General features: G+C 47.4%; 1 protein-coding gene across 1 annotated transcript; it reads left to right on the forward strand.

The window, feature by feature from the left end:
• Nucleotides 1–1131: 1131 nt before the first annotated feature.
• On the forward strand, nt 1132–17294 carry FBXL8 (F-box and leucine rich repeat protein 8). The gene is made up of 5 exons (XM_081016775.1): nt 1132–2869; nt 5576–5785; nt 6767–7747; nt 12621–12821; nt 14487–17294. Exons 1-5 carry the CDS (start codon nt 2709–2711, stop codon nt 15460–15462), a joined length of 2529 nt encoding a protein of 842 aa, XP_080872901.1. The 5' UTR covers nt 1132–2708; the 3' UTR covers nt 15463–17294.
• Nucleotides 17295–17480: the final 186 nt, after the last annotated feature.

Here is a 17480-nt window from a genome sequence, read left to right on the forward strand (position 1 = left end):
AAGTCAGGTAGTTGTTTATTTCCTTGACATCTGATGGGAGAGCATTCCACAGGATGGGCGCCACCACCGAGAAGGCCCTCTGCCTGGTTCCCTCGCAGTGAGGGAACTGCCAGAAGACCCTCGGAGCTGGACCTCAGTGTCTGGGCTGAACGATGGGGGTGGAGGCGCTCCTTCAGGTATACTGGGCCGAGGCCATTTAGGGCTTTAAAGGTCAGCACATTTAAAACAGCACAATTAACAGGATAGTAAAACATTCTCATATCCCCATATTGGGAAGGTTAAGGAGTATTGGTTAGGGCAGGGTTGGGGAACCTCCCGTCTGCAGGTAAAATTTGGTCTGCCAAGCCTCCCCGTTTGGCCTATGAGGCCATTTGAGGTAAGCCATGCCCACTTGCCTACTCCTGTCAGGTGTGGGCCAGCTAAGGCAGGGCTTGGCCCAAAGGGACTTTCCAGGCACCGCCTACTGTAAGTGCCATGAAAACCTCCTGCACAACACTTCCCAAGAGCACCTGGCAACCAGCGGGTTGTCAGGTGCTTGGAAAGCGCTGCGCAAAGTGCCCTGCAAGCTCTGTTTGTGGCACATGGGAAGCACTGAGCACATCAAATCCCTGCTCAGCCATGACACTCATTGGGTGCCCGTGGGCGCCAGTCACTGCCTCCCAGCCTAACCTACTTCACAGGGTTGTTAGGATAAAACGGAGAGAGGGGAGACCTATGTGCACCGCCTGGAGCTCTGCGGAGAAAAGGTGGCATTTAAATGCAATAAGTAAATAAATAACGATTGAACAGAAAGGCAGCAATGCTCTTTCTTTTAAAGAAAGAATTCCCCTTCAAGAGCCACTGGGAACTTCCAGCTTCTCATGGAAAGAGCAACATATAAACTGTTTATTCTCCTCTCCCCACCCTGGGGTTTGCTTTTATGTTATTTTATTTCAGAATTCTGCCTCTCCCTTGCTGAGTCACTGACAAGGAATTCTTGGGCAGAGGCAGCAGAAATCGCTAACGGTTACCTTGACTCATCATGAACTTTACCTTAGGGTGGGAGAAAGCCACTCCTTTCTCAACAGTGCAGTAGTAAAATTAACTATCTGGGGCAGGGGGGCGGGTGTTGGGGGAGGGATGCAAGTGTAAATGTGCAGTGGGAAATTTAGATTTCTCCATGTTTGTTTTGGACACGTTTTGTTTCAATTGTTGTGCCATATGCTGATCTTTTCATATGCAAAGTCATCTTGTCTTTTTAATCAGTGAGCAAAAGGATGTTACGATTACTAAGAGCTAGCATGGGTTTCTCAAAAACAAGCCATGCTAGATGAATCGCATTTCTTTTTTTGATAAGAGTTACAAGCTGGGTGGATCAGGGGAATGTGGTGGGCGTGGCATATCTTGATTTCAGTAAGGCCTTACACAGAGTCCCCCATGATGTTCTTGCAGAGAAGCTGGTAAATTGTGGCCTAGAGGATGCTACTATTAGCTGGATTTGGAGCCAGTTGACTTACTAAACCTAACAAGGGGTGACTAATAGTTCCTGTCTTCTGAGGGGTTCAACCTGTTGTAAACAAAAATTGCCCTTTTTCCTTATGGGGTATCCAAGAGCCCATATAGAGTCCTTACATAGGTTCCCTATTGGTAGGAAAGAATAACAGAGGCCAACCAGAGAATATTGAGAAGCAAAGCAGCTAGTAAGCTTGATCTTTATTGATCTGTTGCAACAGGGTGCTCCCCTCACCCACAGGAGAGGAGGAGGAACCCAGAAAAATGGTGTGCAAAGCCTTATAAAGACTTTTGAAATTGCCACCCTGTAGATCAAGACCACCCCCAGAAACATCATACATACATCACAGAAAAGGCAGTTTAAACAGAAATTTGAATGTTGTTTATCTTCTGTCTAGCAGGTTACTTGATTGGATTGCCTTGGGAGCCTGGCCAATCTTTTGTAATGATAAATACTTAGTTCCTGGGCCATGTCACAGGCTCACACCCTATTCAAACACAGACATACCCTTAAGATAGGATTTGTGAAGGAAAAGACAATGGGGAGGCTTTTCCATTTTCCTTTGACCTTGCAGAGAAAACATTTGGTCAGTTTGGGACAGTTCGATTCGAGAAAACATTTGGTCAGTTTGAGACAGTTTGGGAATCAAAATGGTTCCAGGTCGGTCTTCCTGTGCTGTATGTGCGGCTATGAACATTACCATATATCTAAGACTTCAAAATTCCTATCATAGACCTATCTCTCCCTGCTTTGTGTTGTCTGCAAAGGTGATCAAGATTCACCCCAACCCTTTATAGAAGTCAGGGAAGAGAACCTTTTTCAGCTGAGAACCTCAGACATGGATTTTTAAAATGGTGAGAAGTACCAGGGAAAGGCAGTACCCTGCGATGACCCACTCAAAACCTTCCTTCAATGCCCTGGTTTGTGGAGTTTCCTTACAGCTCAATAGAGCCATCTGATTCTGATGCTACTTCACTGGTGTTTGTTAAAAAAAAAAGTGCCCCCTCCCCTCCCCTGCGCACACTGACTTGCTAGATCCTTCCCCCCTTCCAACTTTTGACACAGCACATGAATGAGGCCTCCTTTTTATATGAGGAGTGGCAAAAACGGTGGGTCAAGGAGTGTTTAAAATCAGGCACAACTTCCTTTTGCGTAAGCCTCCCCCCCCTTGCTTTAAAAAACAACAACCTTGTACTGAATACAAGGAAGTGACTTCATGGTTTCAGAAAGGAAACAGAGTTTATGGGGCTTTCCTGTTGCAGACGCCTTCATTGTGACCTTTGAGAGAGTGACTGATCTCTTTGTGCCCAGGAGGAAAGGAGAGAGCACATGGTGGCTTGAGCAGGCAGAAGAGGAAAGCACATCCAGGGGCTCCTGGTATGTATGATGCAAAATACTCTTTCCTGGGTATACAACTGCTTAGCAGAGGAATGGTGCTTCCCTCTCCATCCCTGAGGTGCCTAAAAATAACGTGAGCATTTCTACACAGTCTTACTTTTTCGAGAGCCATAGTTCTGCATGAGAGCCAGTGTGGTGTAGTGGTTAAGAGCGGTGGACTCGTAATCTGGTGAACTGTGTCCCCGCTCCTCCACATGTAGCTGCTGGGTGACCTTGGGCTGGATGACCGTGGACTTCTTTGAAGTCTCTCAGCCCCACTCACCACACAGAGTGTTTGTTATGGGGGAGGAAGGGAAAGAAGAATGTTAGCCGCTTTGAGACTCCTTCGGGTAGTGATAAAGCGGGATATCAAATCCAAACTCTCTTCCATTCTGCCAAATGCAGCCACCCAGTGCCAGGAACAGAGGAACTTATTTTGCATGCGAGAACTCCTAGATAGCAGCTCCAGGTATGGCTTGGAGATAGGCAGCCTGTAGACTCAAGGCAGACAATACTGAGATGGAAGGTCTGCCTCAGTATAAGGCAACTTCATCCGAGCCTCTCTCAGAGGGGACACCTGGAAAAGGGCTTCAGGTGAAGGTTGAAGGGTCCTGGGAGGTTCATACTGAGAGATTTAGGCCAAAATATATTTGGGTCCCAAGCCTGGAGATCTGTTCCACACAGTACTATGTAGGAAGTGAGCCTTTAGTGTTGTAGCACCTGCCCTTGGAATGCCATCCCATTAAATATTAGGCGACATCTCTGTTGTCTTTTCAGCAGCTACTGAAGACCAGCTTCTTTCAACAAGCCTTTTAAAGCAGGGCTATTTCCCAGTCTGTGTCTGTCCTGGACTTGTACTTGCTGCCCTGGGTCCCTTTAGTAAATAAATAAGTAAAAAAAACACCAAGGTAATTTCCAAATGAGATCAGGTTCAAGTCCTAACTAGACTACTTACCTTATTTTTCACCCTATAGGACGCACTTTTTCCCCTCAAAAAATGAAGGGGAAATGTGTGTGCGTCCTATGGGGCGAATGTAGGCTGCTTGGCTTCAGCGATAGCAACGCGAAGCCTCCAAAGCCTGCGCTCCGGAGGCTTCGCGTTGCTTTCGCTGAAGCCAGGAGAGTCTGCTCTTTGAGGCTGGCGGTGGGGGAAAGCAGCGCTTCCCCCCATCGCCAGCCCCAGCGGATCGGGGGCAGCGGGAAGGTGCGCAACGCCTTTGGGCTGCTCCCCAACCCCGCTTTGAGGCTGGCGGTGGGGGAAAGCAGCGCTTCCCCCCATCGCCAGCCCCAGAGGATCGGGGGCAGCGGGAAGGTGCGCGACGCCTTTGGGCTGCTCCCCAACCCCGCTTTGAGGCTGGCGGTGGGGGAAAGCAGCACTTCCCCCCATCGCCAGCCCCACAAGCTGGGTCGAAAAGCCCGCAGGAGCCGCGTGTTCTTTAAAGGCTGCGCGGCTTCTGCAGGCTTTTCTATGGGGTGGGGGAATTCCCCCACCTCGCAGAAAAGCCCGCAGGAGCCGCACAGCCTTTAAAGAGCATGCAGCTCTTGGGGGCTTTTCCCCAAGGAGGGAGAAGGGACTGACTGGCTGAGTCAGTCCCTTCTCCCTCCTGTGGGCTTTTACGGGAGATGGGGAATTTCCCCCACCTCCCGCAAAAGCATGCAGAAGCCGCGCACTCTTTAAAGGGTGCGCGGCTTCTGCTGGCTTTTCTATGGGGGGGGGGAAGGCCGCTCTTGGGGCCTTTTCCCCGAGGAGGGACAAGGGACTGAATGGCCGTTTCAGTCCCTTCTCCCTCCTGGTCGAAAAGCCCGCAGGAGTCGCGCATGGCTCCTGTGGGCTTTCATGGGAGGTGGGGGAATTCCTCCACCTCCCACAAAAGCAGGGAGAAGGTCTTGGAGTAGCGCACAGGCTGCGTGCAGCCTGTCCACTGCTCCCAGATCTGCGCGGGGGGAAATCATATTTTTTTCCTTGATTTCCCCCCCCCCCCCCTGAAAACTAGGTGCGTCCTATGGGCCGGTGTGCCTTATAGGGCGAAAAATACGGTAACTCATTGGCATTTATCTGCATTCAAAGCATCTGCCCTCCCACTGAGCTAGGGAGCAGGCCACCCAGTGTTGAGCATTCATGTTTTGAATTTGGGTGGGTTCAGCTTTCCTTCTGAATTTAATCTTGCCTCCATCTAGGATAGTTGCAGATGGAACCTGCAGCAAAAACAACAACCAGTTGACAAGGGAGGTGGCTTCTTTAGGATTTGGCAACAAACACTGAATAGGGAACTCTTGTGGATATTCGTATGATTCCTCCTGCCTGACTTTTTACTGAATGATGTCATTGATTCTCTATCTGCCTCCAAGGCTTAGTGCAGACAACCAGGTTGCCGACTGATGGAGTAACTTTGCCCTCTGGATATTCACACAATGACATGTTCTTGTGAAGGGTGTCCATGTGATAAGTTCATAAGTTATTGCATGAAATGTTTTACCTGACGACCTATGTGTAGCCCCTTTTCACAATACTAATTTGCCTGCTCAGAGTCATGTCCATTAACTTCAGTGGGTCTGAGTAGGACTAGCATTGGGTACCACCCTTTGGCATTTTTCACCTCAGGAATAATGCATCGTTTATTGTGGTGTTTTCCTGGACTCCTTCATGTTATTTCTGCTTATTTCATTGACTGATTTTTGTTCATCTTGGGTGCGTTTGTTTTCCAGCAAAGAAAGCTACATTCCCAAATTTGCAACCAGCTGCCCTAGGAGAATGCCGGTGCTGGCCCCAGACGCTTGGAGCTACATCCCTGAAGAAATCCTGGCCAATATATTTTACTACTTGCCTCTTAAAGATCGGCACACAGTATTCCGTGTGTGCCGGCCCTGGGCTGCGGCAGTTTCAACCAGCTCCGTCTGGAGTTTTACAGAGGTCAGGTAAGAAGGGAGAGCTTAAAGTACAGCCTCTGTTTGAAGGTCTCCTTTGAAGAAGAGGCCACCACCTCCCGAGGAAGCCTATCAAGTGCCTCTTCCCATTTGGAAGTTTATCCTGTTGTGCTGCAATTGGTTCTGGTGGAGCAGAAGTAGCCTACAGTGTCAGATCTTTATCACCTCACCCCAAGAGGCCAGTTTTCAAGTGAGGGGTGTGGAGAACAACCCACTTGTCCATGTTTGATGGCATCTTGACATCAAATGATTGGCAGGTGGGTTGTCCTATCCATATGCAGACATTGGCCCAAGGTGATAGAGTGGGTGGGACCTGCTGCCCAAGCAAGATTGAACTCCCTCGTCAACTCAGTCTTGCTTCTTGCAAGGTTTGGACTCTCTAGCCAGTTCTCAGCATAGAGCTGGGGCCACCTGAGGCTTTCTGTAGGCTGACAAGGCTTCTACTGCAGCCACCCCTTGCCCTCCTTGAGGAGCTGGTTGTGCTGGCTTAAAGGTTCCTTGGCCAATTCCATAGGTGCTGACTTCTGCAATATGGAAGGGATGGGGGCCTTGTCCATACAGTCCTGAGGAAGTTGGGACAGCTACAGCCTCAGGTTTGGAGGGCCTAGGGGGGAGTCCTGAGGTTCTTCCACCCCACCTCCAGCCGCCCCACTGACTGGAGATTTCCTTCTCATCTGTATCTTCCTCAGGGAAGTTTGAGGAGTCTGAAAACCCGTATCAGAGAGCCTATATCAATGAGTGCATTCCTGATACTTTGGATCACTATGAGTTTCTATTGAATTGTATTAATGCTGTGATGAATTTGGGATTTTTTTAATTTTAATTTTTGCTTTATATGCTACTGTGCTTTTGATAGTTTTTAAAGCTATTGTTTTTCTTGTGACCTGCTTTGAGCTCAACATTCGTTGTTGGAAAAGCAGGATGCAAATATTAAACTGAAATTTTTTAAAACCCCCATCATTTTTTGTCCAGTTGCAGCACAGAGGATGAAGATGGCGAAGGCACTTTGCAGAGCTTGCGCCAGTTTCTGAGCCACATCAAACACCTGAAAATAGCCTTTGATCAGTCTCAGGAGAAAACCCAGAGGAACGTCACTCAGATTTTGGACATGCTGGCCAAGCAGAACCACAAGTTGCAGGCTCTGTGCATTGTGTGCAAAGGAGAAAACCCCCTTTTCTATTCCGGCCAAGACATCATTCAGAGCATCCGGAGAATCTGCCAGAGCCAGAATAAGACCAACCTTCAGCTTATCGATTTCCGGCAAATGCCTTTCACTCTGGACGACGGGCTCATTCAGCTGATTGCATCCAGCAGTCCAAATCTGCATACCCTGTTCATCAACAACCGCACCCTGGTTTGCAACGTCAAGCCAGAGACGATCTGTGAGGTTCTGAGGGCTTGTCCTAAATTATCTACCCTGGGGGTCTACTATGCCAGCCTGTCTGAGGATGTCTTCCAGGAACTGGTAAAGTCAAATAGAGGGCCCTTCAAGTGCCTGGACATTTTCTGCGAGCGCCTGGACAAGTACATCCCCGTCATCCCGGAAGAGCTTTGGGCTATGGTTCGTGAGAGATATCCACAGCTGCAGGTGGAGATGGAGTTCGACCACACAGTCCCTGCGTGGAAGATCCCTCGGATTCTAAAGCCCAATATTCCCGTAACCAGTTTGCAGCTTAACACTTACACGTACATGGTGAACCAGATTCGGTTTGCCACCAGCAACTACAGCAAGACTCTGGAAAGGCTGGTCATCCGCACTACGCCATCTGATGACCTCAACTCCTCGCTAATAGATCTAGCCAAAAAGTGTGTGCATCTGAAAGAGGTCCACTGTTACTGTGTGGTTAGCCCAGCAGTGGTACAGGCCTTTCTTTTACACTGCAAGGGTTTGAGAAAGTACACTCTAAAGGTCACCACGGGACGCAGCACTTGGAAACCAACAATAATCCAGTGATTTTCCATCTGCAGTAAAGGCACATTCACACCTATTATCTCAGTAGCAGTTTAGGCCTTTGGTAGTGTCCGGGGTGTACATTTCAGTACTGTCTGCATCACTGAGGCTGCAATCCTAGCCCTGCTTACCTCTGAGTAAACCACGCTTACTTACTCCAGAGTTGGCATAGTTAGGATTGTGGTGCAATTCCATTTCCTCTCACTTTGTTGCTAAATTTGCTGCTGGAGTAGGCAACTGCTCAGGAGTAAGGTAGGTAAACACAGAATCCAAATAGAATTACACACTTACTTCTCAGCTGATATGGCTAAGATTGTGCTGCAAGTGCTACTCTATTCAGTGGGGCTTACTCCCAGGTAAGTACGGTTAGGACTGCATCCTAAGTCCCATTACCTATTAGTGTGAACAAATCACAGTCTTTGCCCTAGAAACAGGTGAACAATGTTTACAGAGTGGCATATATTTTTCAGATTCTTGCAAAATCATAGCACTTTAAATCTGTGATATGATCATAATTCACAATAAATATTTGTATACGAAATACAGTGTTTTTATAGTTCTGCTTAATAATATTCATATGGGGATTTTTTTGTCAGAAATATGACTTATTGATGATGTCCCTTAAATTTCCCGGGTTTCAAAGGAAGCAGCTCCTCTCCCTCCCTCCCTGCCAGCCAGGAAGGAGGGAGGCTCCAACTGTGTTGCTTGGCTGTGTTGCTCACCCAATAAGGAGTCTAAGAACGACTGGGGGGTGGAGCTTGCATGCCTTGTGCCGATCAAATCGGCCGCGTTGCCTGCGGACTCACCTTTGCTCAGCGCTTCCCAGCAGAGAGGTGATGGTGGTTTCCCTTGCTGCATCCCCTTTGCCGGGTTGCTGTGCTGTGGGAACCACCGCTTGAGGCTTCTTTTGGCTGCTGGCTGGGCTTTCTGCCTTTGGCTCGGAGGGGCTCAGAAGTTGAACATACCTGTGCTTGGAAAATCCCTTATTTTGGCTGCTGATCCCTTATTTTCGAGGCGGATGGTCCCTTATTTTCAAATCTGTAACTTGACAGCTATGAACACAATAAAAAACACAATGATAGGCAGCATAATGATAAAACAATCGTAACAACAGCCCCACCCCTTTAACAGGCCATAGATTATTTAATGGCCAGATACCTGGATAAAGAGAAATGTTATTGCCTGGTGCCTAAAGACATGTAATAATGGTGCAAGAGGAGCTTTTTCTTGGTTTGTAAGCTGGACTCAGTTCCCATCAGCCTTTGTAAGCATGACTCATGGCAGGGGATGATGGGAGTTGGAGTGGAGTCTAGCATCCTGGGGGGGGGAGGGGCACAAGTGCCCAAGTGGTCTAAACTAAACTAAAAAGCTTCTAAATTGAAACGAAAAGGGGGAGGAACACATTGGAGGCATACAAGAATGGTGTAAAGGCACAAGGGGGCGCTGCAGCCTAACAAACGAGGATTAAAGAATCCTTCAAAGACAAGCTCACATTCTCCTGTTGCCCCCATGATGTGTAAGGCTTCCTTCCCCCTAACTGAGGCAAGAAGTCTCAGGAACATCACCCCAACCTGATGCAAGCAGGGAGCTGGGCTTGTGCTCAATATAATTATTCATCACATATGTGAGGTGCCATCAGTCCTTTGAATAAAACAGCAAATATTATCATGACGAGCTACTTCTATGTAAGCCACACCTGGCTTATTTATTCCCCTGGTAGGCAGAGATAGAACTGCCCTGGCCAGGAGCAATGTATTTAAACTATCATAGATAATATCCATTATCCAAACATCCAGAGTTTTCTTTAAATACAAAATAAGAATTCCTGCAAAGTGCAAGCTCCTGTTGTAAAGAGAAAAAGACGTGGGGGTTGGGGAAGAACACAACAGGACTTGTTTCCGAGAAGAGTGGATTGTTGCAATGTACTCTGCACATGGCTGCCCTTGGAGACAACTCAGAAAGTCTTAACTGGCCCAAAATGCAGCGGCCAGATTATTGGCTGGGTTTGCCTTGGGACATGTATAATCCCTTGCTCCAAAACAGCTGCACGGGCTGTCAATTTGTTTCTACGCAGAAGTAAGCTCCACTGAGTTCCATAGGGTTTACTCTCAAGTAAGTATCTACTGGACTAATAAAAATTGGCTCTGCATCTATTTTCTTCTGAATGCTAAAAATGTGTTTCGTTTTTGTGGTTGCACCCCTAAATGTCCCACCCCTCAACAATGATTGCAGAGCCTCCAAGCAGTGCTGGATTTATGTACGGTTGTACCTCGGGTTAAGAATTTAATTCGTTCTGGAGGTCTGTTCTTAATCTGAAACTGTTCTTAACGTGAAGCACCACTTTAGCTAATGGGGCCTCCTGCTGCTGCCGTGCTGCCGGAGCACAGTTTCTGTTCTCATCCTGATGCAAAATTCTTAACCCGAGGTAATATTTCTGGGTTAGCGGAGTCTGTAACATGAAGCATATGTAACCTGAAGTGTATGTAACCCAAGGTACCACCGTATAAGCTAAACAAGCTATAGCCAAGGGCCCCACTCTCTTGGGGGCCGCAAAAAAAATTAAAGAAAAAAACACCTGGATGTACATTTCCAAAATATAAGATAAAAAACAAAATAAAACCTACAAACAGCAACAGTGTTTTGTGTTGTGTAGGCTCCTATGATGTAGGTAATTGTATTTCAGTATCAGTTCAACAATTGCTTTGATAAAATACATATTTTGTTATGTGCAAATGACTTTAGATATCTATTAGGTCCATAAATTACCATATAGCATATATTCAACACAAAAAACAGTGACAATTTGTTGTTGGGAAAGGACAGCTGGACATATAAAGGGCCCCATTACCTTCAGTAGTTTAGGGCCTCATCAAACCTAAATCCGGCCCTGCCTTCAAGTACAGCCGGAGCCGCCCTCACCACCCTTTTCTGAGGTGGGCACGGAACAAATTACCGCATCTGACCAAAGTTTGCTTTTCTACCGTCCTCTCGGCGTAGCGACCCCTCGTGGTCAATTCCTGTTGCCCGGAAGAGACAGAGTTAACTCTTCACGTGCGGCGCTTCTTTCCCCCTCCCCTGCCCCGCGCACGCGTACTTCAGGCTGCCGCCTCGCGGTCAGGTGTTAATTGCGCGCAGGTGTGGCGGGAGAGGCACGCGGAGCTCCGGCTGAAAAAGAGCGCGCGCGGCGCGCCGTGCTCACTTCGTGCTGGGCGCGGGGTGGGCGTCGTTGCTCGCTCTTCAGGTTGCTTCAAGCGACGCCGGTTGCCGGGCTTCCCTGCTGCTTCCGAGATTAAGGTGAAGGGGGTTTTTCAGGGAAAGTGTACCGTTTGCTTTCTGGGCGTTTCCGACTCGCTTCTGTCTAAGACGGATCCAGTGCATGCTCCTGTCAGGTTTCCCTAACACGCTGAGTGGCATGAAATGGGCAGCCTTGCAGAATTATAAATCAAACGTTATTTTCAAATTGCGTAATTTCTGTGAACCTGGACGGAAGGAAACTCGGAAGCTCCTTTAGATGGCTGTGTGCGTTGCAGTCAACACCTAAGGGCTGAGGTACTTTGGGCTCCCCCCCCCGAAAATATTTGACGGGACCCCCCCCCCCAAAAGTTGATGGGTGTTGCCATTCAAATGGTGTGTGTGTGCCCTGTCATGTGATCGATTTTTGTGGGGTGGAACTTACCTGGCTCTCCACCCCCACCCCCCAATATTTTATTCAAGTTGGCACCCCTGGGTGGGTGGGTGACATTGCTTCAGCAACTATTCCCTTTATTGCTATTTATTTAATGGGCAAGCTCTCTCAAGTGGTTTACATAAAACATAAGTATGCAATTGAATTTTCTCTGTGTGGTTGGAGTCACTGGACTGCTTCTCTGGAGTTTCAAGTCAGTCTGCTTCAGCCCTGGGTGACCTTGGCTTAGTCACTGGCTTTCAGCCCAGCCTACCTCATAGAGATGTAGATCAGGGGTCAGCAAACTTTTTCAGCAGGGGGCCGGTCCACTGTCCCTCAGACCTTGTGGGGGGCTGGACTATATTTTGGAAAAAAACTAATGAACAAATTCCTATGCCCCGCAAATAACCGAGATGCATTTTAAATACAGTGGTACCTTGGGTTACAGACGCTTCAGGTTACATACGCTTCAGGTTACGGACTCCGTTAACCCAGAAATAGTACCTTGGGTTAAGAACTTTGCTTCAGGATGAGAACAGAAATCGTGTGCTGGCGGCACGGCGGCAGTGGGAGGCCCCATTAGCTAAAGTGGTACCTCAGGTTAAGAACAGTTTCAGCTTAAGAACGGACCTCCAGAATGAATTAAGTTCTTAACCCGAGGCACCACTGTAAAAGCACACATTCTACTCATGTAAAAACACCAGGCAGGCCCCACAAATAACCCAAAGATGCATTTTAAATAAAAAGACACATTCTACTCATGTAAAAACACAGATTCCCAGACTGTCCGTGGGCCGGATTTAGAAGGTGATTGGGCCGAATCCAGCCCCCGGGCCTTAGTTTGCCTACTCATGCTGTAGATGAAGATGGAGAGGACTAGAACCATTTGTGCCACCTTGAATTCCTTTGGGGTAAAGGTGGACTATAGATGTAATTATTCCTTCCTCTCCCATGCTTTACAACTTGTCATTTTAGTTTCACCCCACCGCTTCAGAAAGCGTGCATGCAATCTGACTTAGAAATACGATGCCTCAGGTTTTAAAACTGGAAGATGTATTCTGATGAATTTTGATGCTGTTCCATCCCTGACCTTTTCAGGTAGGGCTTGTAGTAGTCACATGCTGGGAAACCTGTGGAGCTGCTGCCAGTCAGTGTTGACAGTACTGAACTGATACCTTTCATCTTTGGGAAATTGTCTTTCAGTGAGGAAGGTGGCACTCTAGAGTCTTCAGTCAGCTGTTCCAGAGGATGCCTAAGCTGGCGAAAGTCCTTTGGAACTGTATCCCAGGGGAAATTCTGGCCCACATATTTTCCTTCTTGCCTGCCAGAGACAGATACAACGTTGTGCATGTGTGTGAGCGCTGGGCCGCAGAAGTGCATTCCAGTTCTGTTTGGGATTTTACAGAAATCGGGTAAGAGGCAGCATTTGCGGCTGGTTGCTTGTAGAGTAAAAAAGGAACATGTACGTTATTGACCTTGCCTGCTAACAGCCATGTGTGTGTGTGGTGTAGATGAAGATGAAGATGTAGTTTTCATCAGGCACCAGTTATCATGGTCAGCCGATAAGGATGCTGAGAGTTGTAGCCAAACAACATCTGGAACGCCACAGGTTCCCTGGCTCAAAGCCGCCTTCTCATTCTCTGCTGGAAGGCACATGCTTGTTATCTTCTCCACAAGTTCGGTCAGTATGGATTTAAAGGTGAATGAGACTCTCAGTAGTCATACACATGCAAACCCCCCCAATCCCCCCTTTTTGCTGTCAAGGGCACTTCTCAGCCAAGGAATGCACACATCAGATACTGTAGTTAAGTATTGTCAAAAATAATACAGGCGCTTCTACAGCTCTGGATATCTATGCACTCCAATTTAGCATCTAGGCAGCTATTCCCAGGTTAGTGCACTCCCCCTCTACCAGTTTATGTGCCTTCCTCTGACAGGCTGCATGTATGCAGACTGCGCCTGTGTGGAAACTTCCTCTGCTCATCGCTTTTCAATTCCCTCCTAGTTCTGGGGGACAGTGGTGCACAAGAGGGTGGGAAGCACCTGGCCCTTGCATTTGCCTGACCTGCCTTTCCCCCCCTCTACTACTTGCCTCCTGGCTGATGCATGTTCCCACATACCAGTGGCCCCCTCTCCTGTGCCAGACTGCAGCCTACCTGCTCCCAGGGAGCACTCGGCGGCACCCTGCCAGTCCCTGACACTTGCTATGGGTGTAATGAAAGACATTGGGACACCTTCACAGGTGTATTGAAATGGTGAGAGTACTTCCTGGAAAGCCAGATCCTAGGAATTTGGCAAAGGTCCCAAATTAACTGAAAAGTACAAAAATTATTTATGAAATTTTTTTTTGCACCTTGCAGTAAAAACACGGTGTGTGTCATAATAGAGGACAGTGTCCTAGTGCAGGATTAAATCAAGCTGCATGGAGAGCATGCTGTAACTGGTGGGTTCCATTTCCTGCATGGTTCTGAGTGCGCATTTGCAGTAGTGTCCACAAACAAGCATTTATTTTGCTCACAGAATGTTCAAACTCTATTTGCTAGAGCTGTCTGATTATAATACAAGGATAGTTGGTCCTCCCTGACTCATTCTAACCTGGAAAGCTGAATCATGTTCCAAGCCACACTGTTTATAACTAGAAAAATCCAAATTAGCGTTAAGTGTACATTTCTCCCTCTAAAAGGGGGGGGGGGAGGCACAAAGTATACCTGAAAATGGTTAAAGCTCAGACTTAATAGTTGGTCAAACTATTATGCTTACAGGCTGACCTTGGGACAGTCACGATATCTCTCAGCTGAACCCACCTCACAGGGTTGTTCTGAGGGTAAAATGAAGGGGGCGGGGAAGAAACATGGATATTGCCTCAAGCTCCTTGGAAGAAAGGCTATTAAACATAGTTAAATAAAAGGTTGCCGGGGGGTGATGCTACAGCTGTAGAGTTGTCTAACTTGCTCCTAGATCTAGAAGAAATGCAAATTAGTCAATGTTCCAGAGAGGAATATTAGAAGTGCTCATTTGCTGCAACTCAAATTCAGCACTGCAGGAGTTCATGGCTTCTCCCCAACCTCTTATTTCAGTTTTGACACAGAGGATGAGGACGATGAGTGCCTGTTGCAGTGGCTACAGCCATTCCTAGGCCTCATCAGACACCTGCAGTTGGTGGTTGAGCAGTCCCTGGACCTGAACCGGAGACAAGCCACAGGCATCTTGGACACGTTGGCCTGTCGGAGCTGCAGGTTGCAGGGGCTCTGTATTGTATGCCTGGGAATAAGCCCCTATTTCTATTCCGGCCAAGATGTCCTGCACAGCATCCGGAGTATCTGCCAGAGCAGGAATGGGATTGATCTCCAGTATATTGACTTCCGGCAAATGCCTTTCACTCTGGACAATGGGACTGTTCAGATGATTGCATCCAGCAGCCCAAACCTGCACACCTTGTTCATCAACAACCAAGCGCCTGGTCCAATGATTCTCAAGCCAGACACCATCTCTGATGTTCTGAGGACCTGCCCTAAGTTATCTGCCTTGGGGGTCTGCTATGCCAGCTTATCTGAGAAGATGTTTTGGGAACTGCTGAAACCGAACAGAGGGCCGTTCCGGTTTCTGGACCTTTTCTATGAAGGCCTGGACGTCAACATTCCCAAAGAGCTTTGGGCTATGGTGAGTGAGAAGCACCCACAGTTCCGCGTGAGGCTGGAGTTTGCTCCAACAGTCCCTATAAGGAAGATGCTTGTGGTACTGAAGCCAACCATCCCCGTGGCCGCTTTGCATTTTGACACACCTCTGCACATGGCCGATCAGGTTAAGTTCATTGCTAGCACCTACAGCAGGACTTTGGAGAGGCTGGTCCTTTACAACGCCCCCTCTGCTGACCTCAATGCTTCACTAATAGAACTGGCAGGAAAGTGTGTGCATCTGAAAGAGGTTCACTGTTACTCTGCGGTTAGCGAAGCAGTGGTAGAAGCTTTTATTTTACACTGCCCAGGTTTGAAAAAATACACCCTGTCAACACAGAAGTTCTCTTTTGATATTCCACCAGCAGTCGTTCCGTGATTTGACCAAAATGAGAGTTCATGCACACTTGTGCCCTGAAAGAGCAGAAACATTATTTGGCATAAACAGCATAAAAGTACTCGGTTGCTGTTTCCACTGAGTCTCCTGTTCCAGAGCCATAATATGTACACAGATTAAAAATAGGCAGGGCAGGAGTCAGTCCTATGGGTAGCTATAAATTTTAAACCCACAAGCCCAACCTAGAGTTGAAGATAAAAGCATGTTGCTTGACATCAGTGTGAATAACACTGAAATCTCTCTTAGTCTCCTGGATACAGTATATTTTAAATTTTATACAACTGCAGATTTTAGTATGCCCCCTGCAACTCAGACATCACAGATAGCATTTATCACAGTTCACCAAGATCTGCACATAAAACAATTTTAAACACTTTACTTGATATTCTGTTTTGGTAAGAACCTAACTTTATTTTGCAGCGTATATTCTCAACCATAGTAAGTCCAAGGTGGTGTGATGGTTCAAGGGGCAGAAATGAGCAGGAGCTCTCTTGTCCTACAGTTGACTGACAGAGGTTTGGTAAAAGGTCTGTTCGTGTTAGTTACTTTTAAGCTTTGTTGTGTTTTTTAAAGCCTTGCCAAGAAGGAAACATGTTCTTCAGTCACTGTATGTCAGTCACTTTCTGGACTCTGGTGGCAATATCATTCCAAACTCCCCTACCATCGGTTTTTAGCAGAACTTATTTTGTATGCAGCTAAGTTCTATTCCAGAGTAGACACATCAAAATTAATGGATGTGACTAAATGGAGTCCTGTAATTTAATGGGTCTGAGTAGAACTGAGCTACATGCAACCCAGGGTTTAGACGTATGCTATCCGAAGACTGCAGCTCTGATCTGGAGATCTGACTAATCTTCAGGAGTGTCTCTGATCCAGGATAGTCAAAGTGTCAGGTCACTATTTCAGTTTCTGAGAATTTTGAGGTCTACCTGGTTAGGGTGCCAATTAACATCCTTGTCAAGAGGATGGCTGCCTGGAATGGCAGCATCACAGGCTGAAACCCTATAGATGCAGCTCTCCCATAAAGATGGAGGTATGGGCAAATGGCACTTTTTGAATTTCTGCTGTTCAGCTGTGGCAGCAGACGTGGGTGCACGTTACTTTCTAGTGGGAACTGATGCACATATCTCCATCCAGAAATGGTGTCCAGACACCCAAGCTTTGGACATCATTTCTGGATGGAATTACATGCATCAGTTCCCACTATGGAAGATATGTGGGGATAGCACAGTCATGGAGTTCTTCCCATCTCTCTGCCTTCCATATGTAACTGGTAGTTTGGGACATCTGCTTAGGGCTCTTGTATTTGCAGATCATGGCTCTGAAACCAGCTGAGTCCAAGGTTCCTGCAGTCAATTAGGGCTTATCCACACTTACCTTTTGCCATGAGCTTTCCCTGCGAAAACCCACTCTTTAGAGCTGAATCGGAGTAAACTTCAATTTGGGTTTTCTGCAGATTGATGTTTACTCTGATTGAGCTTTAAAGAGCGGGTTTTTGCAAGGAGAGCTCTGGAGCAACGGGGGGGGGGGGGGCGCTTAGACATGGAGCTTTAAATCACATAATGTGCCTGGAAAGAGCAGAGGAACGGTAAGTGTGGATAAGCCTTTAGCTGATGGCTGGATGGAGGAAGAGCTGCTTGTGAGCAGGGGCATCAGATGCAGAGGGTGGACTCTGAGGCACTTACAGGGATGATGTTCACCACCTCAACTGTCAGTCACTCTGCTTAGTGACAGTAGTCTCCAGGTGGCACACCTTCAATTCTGCTACTGTGAATTGTCTCTATTGTAATAAATACTTTGAAACATTTTCCTTACTGTTGGAATTCTCCTTGCTGTGTTTGTCCTCTTGGAAACTACAAGAAAAGCAGCCTAGAAGCTGAAAGAATAAATGAAATAAAACTTAAGGTGGCCTTCAGGTAGGTCTGCTTCCACTATCGCTTCCTCCAAGTTGCGCCATGGGGAAGGCGAAAGAGCCGCCCTTGGCCCTTTCCAGGGCTTTT

The sequence above is a fragment of the Podarcis pityusensis genome (assembly GCF_964106645.2).
Source record: "Podarcis pityusensis genome assembly, chromosome: 8".
In the NCBI taxonomy this organism is placed as follows: Eukaryota; Metazoa; Chordata; class Lepidosauria; order Squamata; family Lacertidae; genus Podarcis; species Podarcis pityusensis.